General features: G+C 48.9%; 1 protein-coding gene across 4 annotated transcripts in view; it reads left to right on the top strand.

Annotated features, from left to right (window-relative positions):
* The window catches only part of LOC147706548 (ovostatin-like), a 256,365-nt gene that overhangs the window by 189,147 nt on the left and 44,882 nt on the right, over positions 1-22,336 (top strand). For all 4 annotated transcript variants that reach the window (XM_086933013.1, XM_086933011.1, XM_086933012.1 and 1 more), the window contains exons 27-29: positions 8,909-8,971; positions 11,889-12,048; positions 13,590-13,798. In XM_086933013.1, coding sequence (XP_086789139.1) covers positions 8,909-8,971; positions 11,889-12,048; positions 13,590-13,798 — 432 coding nt within the window. The remainder of the gene's footprint in view (positions 1-8,908; positions 8,972-11,888; positions 12,049-13,589; positions 13,799-22,336) is intronic.

Raw genomic sequence — 22,336 nt, 5'->3', positions numbered from 1 at the left:
GTGTGAGTGGCTGTATAGGTAGGTATGTGGGTGTGTAAGTGCCTGTGTGAGTCTGTGGGTGATTCTCTGGGTCTCTGAGTGGATTGTGAGTGACTGCATAGGTGAGTGAGTGACTATATGGGTGTGTGAGTGACTGTATTGATGTGTGAGTGGTTGCTTGGGTGTGACTTTGAGTATTTGAGTGGGCCTGTGACTGGGTGTATGTGTTTTTTTATTGGGACTTGGATCTGCCTTGAATTCACAGCTATTGCACTGAGCACTGCGTTGGATCCATGACAGTTACAGAGAGGAAAACTCTTTTTGTGAACCCCTTCCCCCTTTTATTGTCCCCGCATGACGAATCACCTCAAAACTGTCCAGAAAGCACCTGAACAGACTGGCAAACTCCTATGCGTTCTGAAATTTTGAAAAGTGAGACATGGAGGAAAGGCTTTCTCAGTGAGGCCAGCAGAACTATGGAGCACGTTACCAGACCCCCTGAAAGCCAGAAAGGACCTTCTTCAGTTTAGGAAAGCACTTAAAAACTGGCTATTTCCCAAATAAATGATCTACAATGAAAGACGGCAATGTCTTGTTTGATTAGCTAGCTTTTCGTCAGGATACCTTTGAGGTGAAAGATGTGCCTTACGAATTTGGAATAATAATAATAACTAATTTTAAACATTTCGTGTAGATTTGTCAAACTGTGCCAAAGTTATTAGCAAAACAAAAAAACACGTTTCCTATGGAAACTAGGTACTAACTATACCTGCCTACCCACATAAATATCAATTAGACGTTCCACTTCGGGTTAGTTACCTCATGTTGCTCACCGGAGGGCATTACCAACATGGCCATCTCAACCTCAAGTTTCACAACACTTGTTTCAAACATCCTGCTTGGATTGGCACGTGCTAATTAATCTGGTCATACGATACATGCATTTAACAATACTGAGGATGAATTCTAACTCAATAATGAATATTGATGAGTTTTAAATTTTTTAATTAAAAATGCTTTTATAAATCATTAAACCATTGGAAAAACATATCGCCTTGAGTGCCCTCTTCTTAACCCTCGCATGTGCCTACTCAGTGGGTCAACCGTCTATACTTACTTGCCGGTCGGCATCTGCATACATCCTCCCTGTCCTCAAACACTCTTAACAAATAATGTCAGCCAACAATCTCAGTTCTTGGTGATGGTCATTGTTGGCCGCAGATTTATTAATATCAATAATGATTATTAATAGCAATATTAATAACATATTAATAACATACTGGTTGTACAATCTTCATTTGCGAACTTTAACCATAAATCATGCACATCACATTACAGTTTATGACACCTTCCCCTGGTACAGGTGTCTGTCTCTCGTGCACCCTCAGTTCGTAAATGGCACTTGTGTACAACCAGTTCTTAATCATTTTCTTGGTGTTCCGGTAGTTGGTTGGCCACACCCCCTTTTTGGGTGTCATGGAGGGGAGCTTCTTTGCGTGGAGTTAGGTCCCCAGCTCGCTACCATTTGCGCCCTGCCGTCCGGCCGGGTCTGGGCCGCGAGTGCCGTCTCCGTCTTTTCCTCCCCTCCTTTGTGCGGCCACGTCACCCTGCCGTGCGGCATTGAAAAGTGAGTGGCCCTCCTCCTACACACCGCCCACCGGTGTGTTTGGTTAGCCAACGATTGTAGGATTTCCGCCAACGCCTTCCCCACTGTCCAGCACTGCGACTCTGCTGTTCCTCAGGTGTGGGTGGGTGGGCTTTAAACGATGTCGTTGTCGCGCCGCTCTCCCAGCTCCTTCGAAGACGTTGTGCTTCTGGTTGGGGAGCGGCGGTGTTTAAATCCCCTTGAGCCCCCTACGGGCTTCAGGTGAACCCCCTTTGATTGGGGGGTTCAAAGGTAGCAAGGTTGGCCATTGGTCGCCCCCCATGGGCGCCAAGGTCACAAGGTCACTTCCTGTCGGGGTGGCTGGTGCGCACCCCGTTTCCGCTGGTCCTGGCCGCTTCGGGGCGCCCAGGACCAGTTCCATCTCCCCCTGTTGGCACCGCGTGGGTTATGGCGCCGGCCCTCGAGCCTCCCCCACCCTGCGGGTGGGTGCGGCGGCCTCTGCAATAACCCTCGCATGTGCCTACTCAGTGGGTCAACCGTCTATACTTACTTGCCGGTCGGCATCTGCATACATCCTCCCTGTCCTCAAACACTCTTAACAAATAATGTCAGCCAACAATCTCAGTTCTTGGTGATGGTCATTGTTGGCCGCAGATGTATTAATATCAATAATGATTATTAATAGCAATATTAATAACATATTAATAACATACTGGTTGTACAATCTTCATTTGCGAACTTTAACCATAAATCATGCACATCACATTACAGTTTATGACACCTTCCCCTGGTACAGGTGTCTGTCTCTCGTGCACCCTCAGTTCGTAAATGGCACTTGTGTACAACCAGTTCTTAATCATTTTCTTGGTGTTCCGGTAGTTGGTTGGCCACACCCCCTTTTTGGGTGTCATGGAGGGGAGCTTCTTTGCGTGGAGTTAGGTCCCCAGCTCGCTACCATTTGCGCCCTGCCGTCCGGCCGGGTCTGGGCCGCGAGTGCCGTCTCCGTCTTTTCCTCCCCTCCTTTGTGCGGCCACGTCACCCTGCCGTGCGGCATTGAAAAGTGAGTGGCCCTCCTCCTACACACCGCCCACCGGTGTGTTTGGTTAGCCAACGATTGTAGGATTTCCGCCACGCCGCAGGGAGGCTCACGTCTTTCTGCGGCTCCCCCCTCTGCCCCTTGGTTCGTGGCTACCTACCTTCCCCCTTCTTTTGCTCCTTTTTTTTTTTTTTTTTTTTTTTTTTAACAACAACCCGCGAGCGTCATTGCGCCCCACAAGTTGCCCCAGAACACCTCCATTCCCTTGTCGGACAGATGCACCCCATCTTGTCCATATAGCTCTGGGCGGCCTGGGTGTATGAGGCCGTGCCGGATTGATTCCAGGCCGTTGGTCGAGCAAAACTTGTGCATGGCGATATTTAACTTGCGCCTCGCGTTATCCACCGCTTTGTTGGAGTCGGCACCCCTCCAGTGCCTCCTGCTGATCATCTCAGACCACACCACTGTCGTGGTCCCCAGCCATGCCGCCGCTTTGGCGATGTCCTTCTGGATGGCTTGGCCCACCGCCTTGCGGCCCAACCGCGTTAGGTCGTTCCCTCCTAGATGTATGATCAGCACATCCGGCAGCCACGCTGAGTCTGCCATGAGGCCGTCCAGGGTCGGTAGCAGCTGCTCCCATCTCATGCCGGGCCGTCCGATCCAGCGGATGTATGTCGCCTTGGGTCTGTTTTCCTTGTGCCCCACTCGCCTCCACCAGGACTCCATTCTGGATACGAATGAGTGTCCTACGACCCATACCAGTTGTGGGCGTCCTCCTGCCGAGAGAAAATGCTCCGTTAAGGTGGCTTTCTGCGCACCGGGTGTGGATGAGGAAGGGGCAAGAAACCCTGCCGTACGGCATCCCAAGGTGGCTGCTCCCCCCCCCCCCCACTACCCCTCTCCCCTTTCTGCTTCTCCTTTTCCTTTTTTTTTTTTTTTTTATATGAGATGCGGGCGTATGTAGGACTTGTAGGCCCTGGACCGCCATCTGCCCACGGCCTGTATCCTGTCCTCTGGCATGCCATACTGCGATGCCGAGGTCGCCGCCCCGATCCTGAAAGAGTGCGGGGCAAATGATGTTGCCTGGAGCCCCGCCTTATTGAGGCCCTGGCGCATTACGGCCGTGAACTGGAACCTGCTCAAGTTCCTTCCGTCTTGGTGTACAAAGAGGGGGCCATCCCCCGCCGGGCGAACCGCCATGTATTGATACAGCCAGCACACTGCGCAGCGCCCCACCTCTGGAATACAATGTAGGCGAATCGTCGCCCCTTTCCCGGCCCTATCCGTTTTGGATTGCCTGAGCGTGAGCTCCACAGCTTTTACCATCGGCTTGATGTCCCTTGCCTGTAAGCAGCGCTGCGCCGGGCCTGACCTGTTGGGGGCCACTATTTCGCTTACCCGAAATGCCCCAAAGAAAGCCGTGGTGAACGCGGCCCCAAAGAGTAGCCGCTCATACCTGTCTGCAATGATGCTGGTTAGGGCGCTAAGTAACTGACCCAGCTTGTCATAATCAATGGGGCGTCTGGCGTCCTTCTTGGTCCCCTCAATTTTCCGCCAGCCTTTCATGGCTGCTTTCAGGTAGACAGTTGCCGTGGGGTCCTCGCCTGTGTGGAGCCTGGCAAAGTATGCTATGGCGGCCAGGTGCGCCTGTGCCCAGGACCTTGTTTTCTTAGCGTCGAATGCCCATTGTACGAATTTCTCCACCGCTGTGCGCACTTTCGCTTTGTCTTCCAGTGACTCTATGCCCCCGATTCTTATTACTGTGGCCGCGTATTTCCTGTACCTCCTGTGTGCCTCAGAGGTGAGCGAGTGCCCTATTAATCTGGACAAGTCAACCCCCCCAGGTCCCACAGGTGTGGTGGAAAGGGGGTCATCACCTCGTCCGCACCGGGCAGCAGTTGTTTGAACCGTGTCATCTGGGACCGGGATAGCGCATCGGCGACCGTGTTCTCTGTTCCCGGCACGTGTCGAGCCTTCAGCTCCAGGTTCCCCTCGAGCTGTAATTTAACCAACTCTCGCATTAGCCTCAACATGCCCGGGCATCTTGCTGCGCCTCTGTTAATGGCCTGCACTACCCCCAAGTTATCCGACCACAGGGTGAGCTTTAGGTTCCTTATCTCTTTTTTCCATACCGTCAGAGCCACTACTATTGGGAATAGTTCGAGGAACGTGATGTTTTTCGTGAGCCCCTGCGCATGCCACCTGTCTGGCCACTGGCTGGCACACCATCTGGTCCCCAGGACTGCCCCAAATCCCAGGCTCCCGGCTGCGTCTGTGTATAGGGATAGCTGATCCGCTGTTACCCAACCCTCTTTCCATATCAGCACGCCATTGAAATCCTGCAGGAATTCGTCCCATACCTGTAGGTCCTGCCTCACGCCCGTGCTCAGCCGGATGTGGTGGTGCTTGTGGGTGACGCCCGCCGTTAGCGCAGTGAGGCGCCTTGAAAAGACCCTGGCGGGCGGGATGACCCTCGCCGCAAAGTTCAGCCTGCCTCTCACCCCCTGGATATCCCTGAGGGTGGCTTTGCGCCGGCCCCGTAGTTTGGCTATTTCTTCCCTGAAATCCTGCACTTTCTCCGGGGGGAGCCTGGCGGTCCCCGCCGTGGAGTCCAGCTCAATGCCCAAGAACGTCAGTCTAGTCGTTGGGCCTGTCGTCTTCTCCTTCGCTAAGGGGACTCCGAGTGTTTCGGTCAGGTCCTCGAACGCCGCCAATGTACTGGCGCACGTCGGGGCTCCCGCCGGTCCTGTGAACAGGAAATCGTCCAGGTAGTGCAGCTTCCCGCCCCCCTGATGCCTGTCGTGGAGGGCCCATTCCAGAAAGGTAGCGAATTGTTCAAAATAGGCGCAAGATATGGCACATCCCATGGGCATGGCTTTGTCGACGTACACGCCCCCATCCCATTGGAAACCGAGTAGGTGGAAGCTGGTCGGATGTACCGGTAGTAAGCGAAAGGCAGATTCGATGTCCGCCTTGGCCATGGGGGCCCCCTTCCCTGCCGCTTTGACTAGTGCGATCGCGTCGTCCACCGACACGTAGCCCACAGAGCATGCTTCCTGGTCGATGCCATCATTTACAGACCCCCCCTCAGGGTATGACAAGTGGTGTATCAGCCTGAATTGGCCCTTTTCCTTTTTTGGAACTACTCCTAGTGGGGAGATGACTATTCCTTCGCACAATTCCTGAGGGAGGGGGCCCTCGATTCTACCCAGGCTCTTCTCCTTTTCTACCTTCGCGCTCACCACCCGGGGATGCTGCCTCGCTGATTGTAAGTTATTCGCTCCCGTTAATGGCAGTGGGCCTTGAAACGGGATAATGAAGCCTTTTTCAAAACCCTCTACTAGCGTCCTGGCGTCTGTTTTGTTTGGGTACCTGTTTGCCAAAATGCGCAGCTGTTGTGTATTAATGGGGGACCTAGCCAGCTGGCACTGTTGAACGTTTACTAGTGTCCTGCCCCCACTGGCCTTCGGGCTAGTGCTTCTTGTGTTTCTCTTTCTTTTCGCTCTTTGCTTCCCGCTTGGAGCCTTTGCATGTCGCTGCAGCGTGTTTTCCCCCGCAGCTTGAGCATGCATGTTGGAATTTGCACGAGGAGCCCCATGAACAGTCCCCCGCATCGTATCTCCAGCATATGGCCTTGGTCGCGGGGGGGGAGCTGGACCGCCCAGAGGAATGCTTCTGGTAATTTCTGTTCTTCCCCTTGTGGGACGAACTCCGAAAGGACTGGTCGTATTTCCCCGTCCAGGCTCTCACTTCTTTGGCAGCGAGCATTTTATGAATAAAGCCTGAAACGTCCTCCTCGTTCCACTCCATCTCTGGGTGCCTCTGCATCTTTAACCTGAAACCCTTATCATATTCCAACCATGCATCCCCGGGGAATTGCCTCTGCGCAGAATGTATGTTAGCCTCATACAGCCATAGGTCAGCTGCGCAATGGGGGAACCTCTCTACTATGATGCACGCCATGATCCTGAAAGCGTCTAGCCAATTCTCGAAGTTCCGCTCCTTTCTAGCCCCTCGCCTCTCCCTTTTTTCATCCTCTCTCCTGTCACATGTGGTCAGGTCGAGGCCCTCTAGCTGTATTTCTAGGAGCGAGAATATATCGATGAACTCCTTGCGCCATATCCTCTCTTTTACTGCGAGAGGAATAAGGCACGCCAGCCCCGTGGCTTTCGTCGTCAAGGAGGCAGGGCCGGGGGATGGTCTGGCGTACAGGTCACTGCCTAGCCCCCCCGACCCCGGGCTCTCGGACCCAGTATTGTACCCCCACCCGGGTAATGGGGAAACCTGATCCCCCTGCGGGGATAGGCCCACCTGCTCCTGCACCCTTGACTGCCGGGCCCACCCCGGATCCATCATGTGCCACGTTAAGCCCCCTGTCTCGTCAGTGCGTTGTTCCCTGGGCCCCGCCGCCCCCTGCCCGAGCTGTTCAGTAACGTCGGAGCGAGCGATTTCAAACATTCTTTTACAATGGTACTAATATGCTCACCATTAACCGTTCCGCCGTTCGTCTCACCCTTCTTGCTGTCGTCCGACCTCAGCGGCGGGAGCTTCTGGCGCACTTTCCTTGGGGGATTCCTCTTGTACGTCTTCTTCCTCGGCGTGGTCTTAGGCTTCTTGGGTGCTGACGGGCCTGCTTCCTCCTCTGCCTGGCCGTCCGGCCTATTCTCCTTCCCTTTGGCCAAATGGGGCTGGAGCCATTCGTCGCCGTGTACTGCCGATATCTCGCGGATTTTCTTCAGCACTTCCGCCATGTCTCCAGGCTGATCTTCCGCCATGTTGTCCCCAAGGCCTAGGTCTGTTTTCTGCGGGCTGGTCTGCGCCGCTGGGTCGGAAGGAATTCCGGACCCGCCTTTGAACTTCCTTACCCGTGTGTGCTGTCCGTCCGATGAAAGCAGCTCACTGCGCGCTCCAAACCGGACAGTTGCTTACCGAGCTGGAGCTTGGCCAGGCCGCCGAGCTCGTCGTCTTCTTCCGTCGCTTCGGATTCCCGGGGAGCTGGGTGGAGAACTTGACCGGCGCGCCGCTCTGTGTGGTCGTCCTTCTGCTTCGGCCGTCCTTCGCCGCCTCCTGCCGCAGTCGGTCTTCTTCAAACGATGTCGTTGTCGCGCCGCTCTCCCAGCTCCTTCGAAGACGTTGTGCTTCTGGTTGGGGAGAGGCGGTGTTTAAATCCCCTTGAGCCCCCTACGGGCTTCAGGTGAACCCCCTTTGATTGGGGGGTTCAAAGGTAGCAAGGTTGGCCATTGGTCGCCCCCCATGGGCGCCAAGGTCACAAGGTCACTTCCTGTCGGGGTGGCTGGTGCGCACCCCGTTTCCGCTGGTCCTGGCCGCTTCGGGGCGCCCAGGACCAGTTCCATCTCCCCCTGTTGGCACCGCGTGGGTTATGGCGCCGGCCCTCGAGCCTCCCCCACCCTGCGGGTGGGTGCGGCGGCCTCTGCAATTTCCTTGAGAAAAACTTTTGAACTTGACATATTTCATTTTGTGCCCTGCTTGTGACAATAAATGTGGCCCGCCCTTTTACACTCTGTGCCCCTCTATGCCCGCATTCACCTTTCTGTCACTCTGCCCGTCTCTTTACCTATGTCTAGACCTCTCTTCCTGTTTCTCAATCCTCACGCTTTCAAATACACAGATACAGACACACTCACTTTTTACCTCTGCCCATCTGTCGATTTCAGTGAAACTCTGTCTGCTGTCCACCCTTATTCTCCCTCTCTCTGTCCTATGTCCGTCAATTCACCAAAATGCCGGGGGTAGCGGAAGTGTCATCGTTTGCCATTTCACCTCCACTTCCGCTCACACACATGCGCACTACAAACGCACGTAGACACTGTCTCACACATAAACACACTCTCACTCACGAGCATGCCCACGCACCTTACATTTAAAGGGACTTTTTACTCAGCTCAGCTGCCACGGAGGGTCATACCCCAGCTAACTGTACTCCAATTTTTATTGCACAATAATATATTAATTGTTCACTATTACTGTAATAAAAATTCACAGAAAGCGGAGCCCCAAAGGACAGCCATTAGGACAAGCTGCCCCTGGGGTCCTGGCACGGATTTACCACCTCTGAGGTCAAGGGTCACAAAAGCAGTAACAGGGGTCACAAGGGACAAGCCAGGGGTCGCAGGTGCTACCCTTAAAAGAAGTCTATTCTCTCTCTCTCTCTCTCTCTCTCTCTCTCCCTCTCTCCCTCTCCCTCTCCATTTCCATTTCTCTCAGCCTAAATTGTCCATGCCCCTGCCTTCTTTTCATTTCTAATCATATGTTTTTTTTCTCCACAGAGTAATGCCATCACTACTGCATTTGCTGCAATTTCTCTCATGGAATATTCAGCTGAAAGTTCGGTGAGTAGCCGTGTCCTTCTGTCGCGACTGGCCGATGCGCAGTGTCTGATGAGCACAGACATACAATCACCCCGGTGTATTCCAGTAGGGTTCTCGGGAATGCACCTCTCTGTTCCCCAGTGTGTACATCCGCTGAGCTCGGAACCCCACTATGAACCAATACATTCTTCTGAAGCATGAAGTTCAGGTGCTCAGTACCGGACAGCACCTGCCCATTTAAAGCACTGAGTGCTTCTCTTTGCGGTGCAGTAAAGTGTACTGCTATTTGGGGCTGGCTAATCTCACCATGGATCTGGTGATTTGTAACCAGTCTTTATGAATAATGCAAGTTGATGAAAAGTAGTAACAAGCATTTGCCAAGCCAATAAATCTGTGCAGGGCACAGAAGTATAATGGTTAATTTTAAATGTATATCTTTATTGCAAGTATATGGCATAAAAATAAAAAGACAATAAAAGGAATCATTATATCACCTAATTGTGATAGCCATATGTTTACAATAAGAATAATTAAACCATTCCCTATCATTTTAATAGAACGTGATCGGTTCCTTGTGGCAGGCAGGTGTACTTAAAACAGGTATAAAACCATTCTATTTTTATTGCACATTATTATAATTTGCACAATGAAAATATATTATTGCATTTGAATTACTCTCATCTGAAAAAATGTAAATGCTCAAGGATAATATTTTAATTTAAAAAAAGGGATAAAATGGAATAAAAGCATTGGAAAAGGGAAGTGTTGGCCAACCATCTGTGGCCCTGAAGCTATCTGGCAAAATGTGGCCACTCACAGTGCAGGAGGCTTAGTGGATGAAGTGGGCTGACCCACTGCTTGAAGCAGTATGCTGGCCTAGGCGGGTCAAAATGTGAGTGACAGTGGAACCGACCAATGTTTGAAGAGCGCTAACCCATACCTCTCTGTGAATATATATATTTTTATTGATGCTTTTTTTGATTACATGATGCTGGCAACCCAGCTACATTTGTCTCTTGGCCAGACCTTGAAAAAGGGCAATTTGTCTATGAAAGTGGAACCTGCATTCACAAAAAGCAAGGTGAACTGGGAGAAAAGTATGAAAGATAAACACAGGGAGGCAGATTTACAAGCCACTTGCGCCGCTTTTGCATCACTTTTAACATGGGAAAAATTATGCAAAAGTGGCGCAAGGGGCTTGTAAATCTACCCCAGGGCCACTAAAAACGCTGTTGCAGTGGCATAGACCGCACTGGCATGCAGCAGGTAGGTAAGGAACGCGTGGTGATGGTGCCTATGCAGTTGTTTCCAACAAAGGTCCAGATGCAGAAAATATTTTCAAGATTCCCACAGGCTGTGCAAAGAGTTTGCATTCAGATGTATTGTGTGTGCTCAGCTGTTCATCCTTCTGAGGTCGATAATATGAGTACCGTTGAGTTGGGTAACAATAAACATATGTCATGCAGCACCAAGGAACCCTTGGTTGAACGTGCGCTTTAAAAATACTCGTTATGTTATGTGTGTGTAAATGTATCTTAAATGAGTATCTTGAACATCTGGACTACAGCTGACCCTCCAGCACCCACGTTGGACGCCGAGCTCTAAATAATCACGTGGTTTCTGTTGCTATTTCTCACCCTGCTTGAGGGTCGATTTGGCGTATCTACTGATTTTAGCTAAGCAGTGGCTTTGAACAGGGGCGTAGGTTGGGCAGTAAGATGGGGGGGGGGGGCTTCAGATTGTCCCACAATCAGGCTGCCAAATAATGTTAAAATGCATTATACAACAAGAAGAGTGCACGAAAGGGGCCTAAGGGAGAGGAGTGCGGATTGATAGGAATACTAAGAGAGAAAACACAATATTTTGTAAAATAACCAATATTTTGGAGGACTTACGGAACAGCGTTTTTGTCTGTGAGTGTAAAAATTCCTGCTGAAATCCGGCTGACATCTGGTTACCAGACAGACTGAAAGCATCCGTACCCAACTATTTATTTGAAACTATACATTTGTTGGGGGTGTAAAACCCTGAACACTCACTGGCCCCCCCTGAAGCTATGTTCCTGGCTCTGAAGAGTCCACCCCCCACCCCTGAAGCTAGTCCCTAGCAGTGCTTAATTTGTAAAATATTAAGTGCCAGGGCTCTGACCAGGAGGTCAATGCAGCTTGCACCACCCATCGCCATTGTCATCGCTGCCAAAACAACTACTAACCCTCTCTCTCGCATGTAAATGCGACAGTTCAGATTATTTAAGTTCCCCAAAGCTAAAGGAATGGTTGGGGAGGGAGGTATTGGCAATTTTGATGTATATTGTAGTCCTAAACTACTGTTCTTCTGCTCATCTCTAAATTAGATGAGCAGCACCACCATGTGGTGGACTGTTCTAAGTATGGTGTTGACAATTCGGTGCTGTGCCGAGCACCGGAAACCAATTAAGTGCCGGTGCTGAGCACCAGAAAGCACCGGCTCAAATTAAGCACTGGCCTAGCTCAGAAGAGGTCCCTGTGTACACTGTGTGTGTGAACACGCGTAAGTGCCTGTACGCACACAGAAATATTTGTGTGTTTGTGCCCGAGTGTGCAAGGAAATCTGCAGGTGTGCGTCCCCGGGGCCCCGTATGTGCGCGCATGTGCGTGTGTGCAAGGAGCCCTGCATGTGAACACCGATTGTTGCATTGTCGGACGTGCTGGTTGCTTGCTGATGTCCCACACTAGATTGCAGTAGGTTCAGTTAACCCCCACCCTGTTTTCCACTACCTACCTTTCAATAAGATTTTCGGCTCTGGTCTATGTGGTAATATTTAGAATTGTATAATGTAACTATGATGCAGTCTTGTTACCTGTAGAGATGCAAAAATACCTTTGCATGGATAAGTAAAACTTGAGAACAAGTCAGCATTCAAATCCTCATTGCTTCTTTCTCCCAATTGATTTTGCAGCCAGTTGTCAATAGAGCCCTGGACTACTTGGCCACTCAGGTGGACAGTATGGAGAAGCCCCTCGAGATGGCCATGGCGTGTTATGCATTTATCTTGGCGAACAGAACAGAAGCTTCAAGTCGCCTCATGGAGAAGATGAAAGCCTTTGAGATCACTAGCGGTTTGTTATGGGCTAAGGGGTCTTGTGGGATGGGGTCCCCCAGGAGTACACGGTGGAGGTCATCTTTGCTCAGTGTTTGTCAAAGCGGCTTTGATGCTTAGCAGAGGTGGTGGCTGGGGCTCTGCGTTCCTCGCGACAGAGGCCTCAGATGTGGGCTTCAGGTGTTGCCTGAAGTGGGTTCTCCCCCCAGAGACAGACCAAGCAGCCAGGGGCAATGCTGCCCATGCGTGTCATATTTGCAGGGCGATGCCCAGCCAATTGAGTAGATCCTGAGGGATCCCTGCCCAGATTAATCCTTCGGAGAGTTTGGGGATCCCTTCATGGCAGGCGTGATTCCTTTCATGGAGCAGGTGGTAAGTCTTGAGGGCGGGAGAGGATCTGAGTGCTTGACATGGCTGCCGGAGAGGGATTTGAGGAACCCTTCAGCAATAGGTCTAAAGTTCCATTTATTTATTTAAAGAGTTTTATATAGCGCTGGCTAGACCCGGAGGTATCAGAGCGCTTAACATGAGAATCAACAATGTAACGGAAAAAGTTCAACAATTACTCAATAAATCCCAAAAAATAGGCAATACAATTAGGAGAGGAGAGAAAGGAGAGAGAAAAGTAGTGGAGGGGGCAGGGGAGGTGAGAAAGGGAGGATAAGGGAAGAGACAGTACAGAGAGACGAAAAGAAGTCTGTCTGAAGACTGACTGGGTAGGTGAAGACCAAGGAGGGGATTCCACGGCCCATCTCACCTATAGCTGAACCAGGTAGCTCCATCGGGCATCAGACAAAAAAGTTCAGTCTCAATACACTGAGAGAGGGGAGAAGGAGAAACATAAATAGAGGGGGGATGTGGGAGGAGACGACAGGAGGGACGAAAGGAAGTGCAACAATGTGGTTTAACAGTATTCCATGTTTAGTCCCTTTTAGCATTGAGCTGGTGATTGTGGTTGCAAGCAGTGATGTTTAAAAGGCAGAGATTTCTAGAGTGAAGCTTCCCCAGACAAGGCTCTTCCAACAAATCGTGACATCTAGAGTCGATGGCTGCACACCAGAAAAGTCTCTGTAACAAATTTTAAGTCTGGTTCTGGGTACAGTGATGACAATTGGATAAGACAAACAGTGGGCAAGCTTTTCAGTAGTATGCCTAACACACCAAAAGATTTTAAGCAGATTTGATTGCCAGCTAGCAGTCAGTGGAGAAAAGAAGGAACTGGAGTTAAGAGTTTGTGCTGACCTCCGGCAGAAGATCATCTTTCTGTAGCTAAGGGATAAGCTATTGCCTAGTTAGCCGGCTGATGTCAGAACAGGGAAAACCACCCTCTAGAAGCAGCTTGACAGTACATTGAACTGAAATTCATGTTTGAGATGGTTGCCAGGGTGTTACTGGTGATGCATCAGTGGGTGGACAATGGCCTAAGAATGATATCTAGTTGTCCCAGGGTTAGAGGTCCTCTCAACCACCAAGTAGTCTATGCAGGTAAGGAAGTTAGGGGTCATTGAAGTGGTTGGATTGGCAGCTTGGAAGTGCTCAGACTTTGTCTTTCTTTTCCAGAAGAAGGACTGTTTCTGCAGGACCCCAACGTTCAGACATCTGGTAGCACCCTATTCTTCCCATGGAACTGCAATTCTGTGACCAACTTGCAGACCGCCTACTATGCATTATGCATGCTCCGCTCTGGTGCAGATTCGGCTAAATTGCTTCCGATAATGCGCTTCTTGGGGAAACAGATGAACAGTCATGGCGGATTTTGCTCTTCCCAGGTAAAAATCGATTAACGTAACCTCATTAATGGTTCTGCAGCTCTTGCAGGTTGTTACATGCAGGTAAGGAAGCTTGGACCTGGATGGAAACTGCAAAGACAGCACATACATTTTTTGCAATACTGAAATGCTATGTGATCATGTAGTTGCAAATCAAGTAATGCAGGTGAACCTGGGGAATAGACAGGAGCAGCATTGATGTCCCATGATTATCTCACAGGTTCTCAGCTTTGTTTTCAGGGTAGGACTGGCTGCGACTTCCAGAACGCCAGGAGTAACACATCAGGCCACTTGTGATGTGTTTAAGACCGGATCCTCCTGATCTTGTTTATTGGGTTGAATTTAAAGGCTTCTACTTTCTTGATGACTTGGTGGAGTGGGGGTGTTGCACATTGGAAGTGATTAATCCCTAGGTAATTGTAGTGTTCCACAAATGCTGATGATACAAAGTGGGAGTCGCTGTCGCTCCCTATTCCAAGAAACCTGAACCTATGTATAAAATCCCTGATTAGTCTTTTGCAACTATAATAGCGTCTGCTCGAGAGAAAGAGTAGACATACAGACTATTACCAACACTTAAGAAAAGGAATTGCATTTGAATGAAATCAGTTTCTAAATGGACAAATTCCCCATGTAGGAGAGTGGCCAGGAGGGGTAGTTTTGATCCCTTTTCCAATGTTATGGGATTGACAAGTGGCATAGGATGGCAATACTATGAGAAACAAAAGTGACTAATGTATCAAACAAATCTCTTTTGATATGTGCAATACAATCATATAATTAGGTGACGTTGGGGAGGAGAAATTGAGAGGCAGCCCATCAACTGGTGCTGTGGCTCCACACTCCATCATAGTCCCATTTACAGTTCCTTTTCGTCAAAAGCCTGTTTCTCTGATTCAGTTCCACATTCTTGCAATTCAGAACAATCATTGAAAGTAAGCAATAGAAACTCAGCACTTTGAGGGACATACAGAGTGACTTCAAAATTTTGTGATAAAACAGCCTTTTGGTAGATTGCTTAGTGTTAGACATGTCAGCTCCTCCTACTTTGCTAAATACATTTTTGTTGGACTTAGGACTCCGCTAATCAGCGATAAAGTTCTTATTCTCATTCCCTAAAACATTATAAAATTGGCTTACAGCCAGTTGGCATATGTAATTAAGTTATAAATCCCTTGTAGGGGCATGGCCATGGAGGCGACCAAGATGGCCGCCTCTGCTTGAAGCTCCGCCGACCGGGCCTTTTAATATACATTTTGCGATATGTAGAGGCACTCCAGAAGCTGCTGATTCCCTCTGGCGGCCCCCGGACACCGTTGGGAGCAGAATGTTGCTGGCTGTGCCTGACGACGATGGCCGGTGCTGATTCGCAGCTGGCCGACGCGAAGATCGGGCGTGGCCCCGCTGCCTTCCTCGGTGGTGGCGGCGGCATCTGTGGTGACGGTGAGTTCGGCCCTGGTGGGCGCCTGTCACCGAGTTGAGCCCCCCCACGCTCCCTTCTGTGGGCTCCCCCGCCCCCCCCCCGCCGCGCCTTCTGGCCATGCCCCACCATTCGCGCTGTCCGCGCAGGGCTCTTGAGGCCCTGTGGGCGGGGCCGAGCCGGGGACTTGCGCACTGGGCCTGGCGGAGGGTGAGGCGGGACTGTGGGGAGGCCCCAGCAACCCATCTTGGAGCTGCGGTGGAGCTGGGCCTCGTCGGGCATGCCGATTCTACCCCAGCCCCATCCAGCACATGGAGCGACTGAGGATCACAGCGGCCTATCCGGGGTGTGATGAGGAGCTGATGTCCTGGCACCCACAGAAATGGCTTATTGAACTTTTGGCCGCCCTCATGCCCCAGCTTTGCCCTGTTTTATTGTGACCATTGGGGGCCTTCTTTTACTGCATGACGGTGGTACTATCAGCGCTGCATTGTGAGTACTCCAGCTGCCTGTGATCTGTGAGCTGGGCTTCCCGACGCTATTCGAATTCCACTGCTTGATGCTTGGCCGTTGCGGCTTCGCGACTGGGGCGGCCTACGATCTCCTTGGGGTGCTGCGTTGGACGTCCGGCGGACTCTGTTCAGCCCGCCTCCATCCTTGCACTGCCAGCTGGCTGTTTTGTGTTCTTTGCCCAGAGTTGCCACAGATACTACGTTGTATTGTGTACCGGGTGCTGGTCCCGCTCCTTGGCGCATAGACTGGTTGGTGTCCACGTGCTTGGCCCTCTGGTCTCGTCTCAGTTGTTGTTACCACAGATCCCAGCCCCCTCCTCCCCCTCTGTGATGGGGAAGAAAGATCCCAAACAGCGAATGCTACAGTTTGATAAGGCTGCTGGCCCGCCCTCAGATGCTCCTCTGGGTTCGGCTGGTGGGGCTACGAGCGCCAGCGATGCTGAAGACCCTGCCTCTCTTGCTACTGCCATGCTAGCCAAGAGGAGAGCCGGTTTCAAGGCGCTGGATGGCCGGTTTGATGACTTGGACAAGAAATTAGCCGACATGGGCACCAAAATCCAGGTACATGACCGTCGGCTGGATGTTGTGGAATCCAGGGTCTCGGACATCGAAAGCGGCTGGAAAGAGTGGAGAAGATCCTCAAAGACGTAGCTATTAAGAACGAGGATTTGGAAGCTCGCAGTCACCGCAACAACATCCGTATCATTGGAAGTCCGGAACCGACCACCACTGGACGTATGGACACATTTGTGGAGCAACTACTCGTAGAGCTGTTCGGCAGGGAGGAGTTCACGCAGGACTTTGTTGTTGAGCGAGCTCACAGGTCTTTGGGCCCTCGTGCTCGCCCGGGCCTCCCCCCACAGCCTATCATCGCCAGGCTTATGAACTTCCGTGACAGAGATGCTGCCCTCCGCTCGGCCCGCGACAAGGGAGATATCCAGTGGCAAGGTAATAAGCTGGCACTTTTTCCTGACTTAACCATCATGGTCCAGGAGGCGAGGCGCAAGTACCAGGGAGTCAACGCGGCTTTGAAGAACTTGGGGCTCCGGTACGGAATGTTGTACCAGGCGAGGTTGAGGGTGGATGTGGAGGGCAAGGCTTGTATATTTGACACTCCGACGGAGGCACAGGAGTTTTGCCAGGAATACAGGAGGAACCGCTCTGGGCCGATTGATGGTCCACATTCCGCTTCACCGCTGCAGGGGAGCTCACAGACCAGCGTGGAACTCTTTTCCCAGCCCGGAACTGGCTAAGTGGTTTTTACATTTGTAAATGTGTTGTGCTCTGTTTGATCCATGCATCTATTCTCGCCTCTACATGACAATGTTGAATTTTCTACTGCCCGGTTGGCGTGACGTTGCCGCGCCCTATGGTGAATGTCACAGTATTTTCGTCTATTGCTTTCTCTTTGAGAAATGTGTTTTTTTCTCCTACAGCTGTTTTGCTGATTTCACTGCATAAGACTTTGGTTGCTACAATTGGGGTATGCCTCTTTGGGGTCAGTAGGAGGCTGGGTAGGGGGTGGGGGGGTGGTTATTTGCTTAGTGCTAAAGGTTTCTGCATTCTTATTGCTCAAGTTGCTTGTTTCAGACACGAGATTGGCATGCATTGAAGTAGGCTTGACATGACGGTTCACCTATGGTTAAGTTAGGACAACAGCCCGGTCCTTCCGGGCTTTTCTTGATGTCATGGAACGTTAGAGGGTTGAATAATACCAGAAAACCTAGGCAGGTCCTCAACTATATTACCAAGCATCACACTGACATTGTATTCATGCGAGAGACCCACCTATCTAAATCTGATCACACTGCTGTCGCCGCGGGTTGGGGCTCCCACAGATTTTTTTCCAATTACAGTAGGGATGCCAGGGGTGTCGATATCTTTATACACAAACGTGACCCTTTTTCACTACAAAAAATTCTATCTGATGCGGAGGGTCGCACCCTTATAGTTACTGGCTTGCTGATGGGACATAAGGTTTCCTTGGTCGGTATTTATGGTCCTAATGTAGACTCCCCCGCCTTTTTCCATGAGCTACAGGTTCGTCTAATGTTGCTTGACCCTGGGCTTTTGATACTTGGGGGTGACTTTAATCTGTTATTGGACCCCTTCAGGGACAGCACCTCCACCTCCACAGACACGAAGCCTCGTGCCTGACAAGCTCTCAGGGACATATGCACCCACTTTTCTTTGATAGACTTTGAACGTTCATTGCACTCACATCTTCTGGAATTCACTCACTATTCGGGGTTCCATAATACATGGACCATATTGGATTACTGGCTGGTCTCCCCGGGGATTGCAGGTTGGATGGGAGGCTTACTTACTCACCGTTGTACGCTTTCGGACCACTCTCCGGTTGTGCTCCGACTGAATATTCCCAGATTGGGTGGCTGCGAGCGTCAATGGCGCTTTCCTGGTAGTGCACTGCAGGATCAGGTTTTCACTGAGGAAGTGAAGCATTTAACACTGGTATGGTTTTTTAAATGACAAAGTGTACTGTCTTTTAAGACTCTCCTCTTTTTTTCTTTTTCTTGTAATTTATTCTTCTTATCTGTCGATTTACTTGTGATTATTCGATACATAAGTATATGAATTGTTTATGATCAAATGTTCTCCTATTTTTAACCTGGTATATTTTTTGTATGTTTTTAATAACTTGATATATAATAATTTCACTATCATTTGTGTGTTGGCACACTGCTGCTGCAGAAGCAATTGTGTCCCCTTCGGTTCAATCTATGTGTGAGAGATGTTGTTTGAATGAATAAGACACAGTGTTGGTGGAGCAAAGGACACACTGTTGTTTTTTACTTCTTGATTGAAGTCTAGTCCTTTGGTTTCTAAAGGCTCCCTCTCATTTGGTGTAGAGACCAATGTGTTCCCAGGCAGAAAGAACATTAATGGGCTGCATCTCATAGATACAGCGCATTCCTGCCCTTCTCTTTTTATGCAACGCAGCACAGCAAAGTGACTTGCGACACCGCCATGCATCAAAAACTAGTAAATGAGGCGAGCAGTTTTTATTAAGTTTCCAAAAAATGAAAGCAGAGATATGAGCAGTCAGTAGTTGTACACATCAAGTAACAAAGAACAATTTTTTTAAGTCAGTCATTGCTCATTAGACCTGGCAAACCCCATCCCACCTTCCCATTCCCCTCCAACAACTGGGTCAGACAGTACCGCGCGGTGCACTCTTTACACTTTTCAGGGTAAGTGTTATAAAGAGAGGAAAAAAATTATTAGGATAACAGCTGTGAACTTCATCTGTCCTGTGTGGGAAACAACCTTTACAACGCAACTTTTACATCACAACATCCTTTACATCGCATGCCATTACAACGCAGACATTACATTGCATATCACTACAACGCATACCATTGAAACGCATGTCACTACAACGCATGTCATTAAAACAGATGTCACTACAACGCAGGCATTACATCGCAATGCATTACAACGCATTCCATTACAAAGCATAGTACCCTTACACTATCCAACACTTACCTTACTGTTGCACTCACTGGAGTTAGAATAGTAATTATCACCCCTGCACTATCCAACACTTACCTTAAATGTGAAGTTATGGTATGCGTTGTAATGGAATGCGTTGGAAATGTATAATGCAATGTAATGGAATGCATTGTAAAGGTTAATTTCTAAAAATGCGTTGTAGTGACATGCGATTTAAAATCCTGCGATGTAAAGGATGTTGTGATGTAAAAAAAGCGTTGTAAAGGCATGTGTTGTAAAAGTATGCGTTGTAATGTCATACAACCGTCCTGTGTGGGGTCATTTGCCATCTCCAAGGGGATGGGAGAGAGTAGGGTGGCCGGAAATAAAATCTTGAAATCTTCATAATAATCAACGAAAACTTGGAAGATATCTTCTTAGCCATTATTTTCAAAGTTTTTAGCGCCTATGTTGGGGGCTGTCTTCCTTCATCCCGCGTGGTGCCAGAGGGAATACTGGATGTTGATCTTTCTGAGCCCCTTAAATTATAGCTGCTACTGCCTGTTACCCAATTTGATAGTTACCCATGTCTTCGCCTAAGAAGGCCGAGCTGGTCCTGCTGGGTTTCCAACAATCAAACCTGCAGGTTATGATAAAAGGTGAGGCTCGAGCACTTAACTCCAAGAGCCCTCCTCTGGCTGAAATGAAAAACCCTCCAGAAGTTTCAAATAACCACCAAGAAAGCCTTGGTATTCAAGCAACAACATGTAAAAAAACACAGAGACCCTAAGAAAGGTGGCATGAACTTGGGACAAGGCTCCTGAGAGTTTGGATGAAACGGTGCCACTAACTCTAGCTCCACAAGCCTAGCTCAGTGTTTGTATAGCTTATGCTGCTGCCCCTCCCATCTCTGCAGCCAAGAACCATGTTATATCATGTCATTTCATGCTTAGAGAACTGTGTATGCCATCCACTCCAGTGTCTTTGTATAAACTGGTGTCACTTGATTCCACTGTAGATGATTGTTCATGTGTGTCACTAATGCCTCTTAAATAAATAATAATACAGGGTCAGATGTAGGTGGCCAAATACCGAGCGGTAACGCAGAAATTCACAGACAGGCACATGCATCAAGCGATTTGGGAATCGCAAACGGTGCGAATCGCAAAATTCGGCCGTTTGCGATTCCCAAAGCACTATTTGGGATGCATCAACCTAAAAGTGAAGAAATCGCTATTTTAGCGATTTTTTAAAGTGCGATTGCTTTTAAGGAATCGCAATTTTGCGATTCCTTAAAAGCAATGCATGAAACTTAAAAAAATTGCGATTTCGCAATTAGAGAGAAAAAATTACCATGAGGTTGGACCTCATGGTAATTTTGCGAAAAGTTAGAAATATGCAATTTTGTTCATATTTTTAACTTTAACTTTCATGTTGTGCACACACATGCCCTTAGGGCATGTGTGTACACAACATATGTGCATTGTTTGATTTCAGGGGTGCAACAGGGTGTCCTTTGGACACCCCTGCACCCTTGAAATCGCAATCTCAATTTGCGATTAGCTAATTGCGAATCGCAAATTGAGATTGTCTTCCCATTCATTCCTATGGGCCTCTAGGCCCATAGGAATGAATGGGAAGGGATTCCTTGATTGCGATTCGCAAAATGCTAATCGCAAATAAGGAATTCTAAGGAATCGCAATTTATTTAGCGATTTCTTGATGCATAGGCATTTGCGATTCCTTAATTGCGATTCCTTAAAAATCGCAATTAAGGAATCGCAAATGCCGAGATTGATGCATGTGCCTGAGAATTTCTGCGTTACCGACCGGTATTTGGCTGAGTGCAATGAAGGTGAGTTGAAACCTACTTGCAAAATAAGGAATCGCAAAATAGCGATTCCTTATTCCTTAAATGCAATCAGGCACATGCATCAATCTCGGCATTTGCGATTCCTTAATTGCGATTTTTAAGGAATCGCAATTAAGGAATCGCAAATGCCTATGCATCAAGAAATCGTTAAATAAATTGCGATTCCTTAGAATTCCTTATTTGCGATTAGCATTTTGCGAATCGCAATTAAGGAATCCCTTCCCATTCATTCCTATGGGCCTAGAGGCCCATAGGAATGAATGGGAAGATAATCTCAATTTGCGATTCGCAATTAGCTAATCGCAAATTGAGATTGCGATTTCAAGGGTGCAGGGGTGTCCAAAGGACACCCTGTTGCACCCCTGAAATCAAACAATGCACATATGTTGTGTACACAACATGAAAGTTAAAAATATGAACAAAATTGCATATTTCTAACTTTTCGCAAAATTACCATGAGGTCCAACCTCATGGTAATATTTTCTCTCTAATTGCGAAATCGCAATTTTTTTAAGTTTCATGCATTGCTTTTAAGGAATCGCAAAATTGCGATTCCTTAAAAGCAATCGCACTTTAAAAAATCGCTAAAATAGCGATTTCTTCACTTTTAGGTTGATGCATCCCAAATAGTGATTTGGGAATCGCAAACAGCCGAATTTTGCGATTCGCACCGTTTGCGATTCCCAAATCGCTTGATGCATGTACCTGATAGTACGTAGCACTAAAAATAGTGCACTTCAGCCTTAAGGAATCGCTAATTACCACCAACTTCAAGTTGGTGGTAAGTAGCGATTTACCTTTAAAAAATCACTTTGTTGCTTTTTAAATGTGCCATCTGGCACACATCCATGCCCTTAGGGCATGGATGTGTGCTGCATGTGCACACATGCATATTTCAGGGGTGCAACAGAGTGTCCTTTGGGGACCCTGGCACCCTTAAAATAGCTTCCGCTATTAGCGAATCGGTAATAGTGAATCTCTTCCCATTCATTCCTATGGCCTCCTCGCCCATAGGAATGAATGGCTAGGTATTCCTTAATAACGAATCTCAATTACCGATTTGTTATTAAGGAATGTTAAAGAATCGCTAATATTTTAGCGATTCCTACCTACATTCCATTTAGGGAGTCCTTAATAGCGATTCGGTAAAAGTCGCTAATAAGGACTTGCTAAATTGAAGTTACCTACATCTGGCCCTAAATCTTACCTTGGAGTCTCCCTCCTAAGCAGTAAATATTTCACAAGGTGTATGTGGCTGCCGTGGAAGTCTCTGCTCATCC

The sequence above is a fragment of the Lissotriton vulgaris genome, chromosome 7 (genome assembly GCF_964263255.1).
Source record: "Lissotriton vulgaris chromosome 7, aLisVul1.2, whole genome shotgun sequence".
Taxonomy (NCBI): Eukaryota; Metazoa; Chordata; class Amphibia; order Caudata; family Salamandridae; genus Lissotriton; species Lissotriton vulgaris.
Note: the sequence above shows the minus strand (reverse complement) of the source record. Positions and strands in the feature narration are given on the sequence as shown.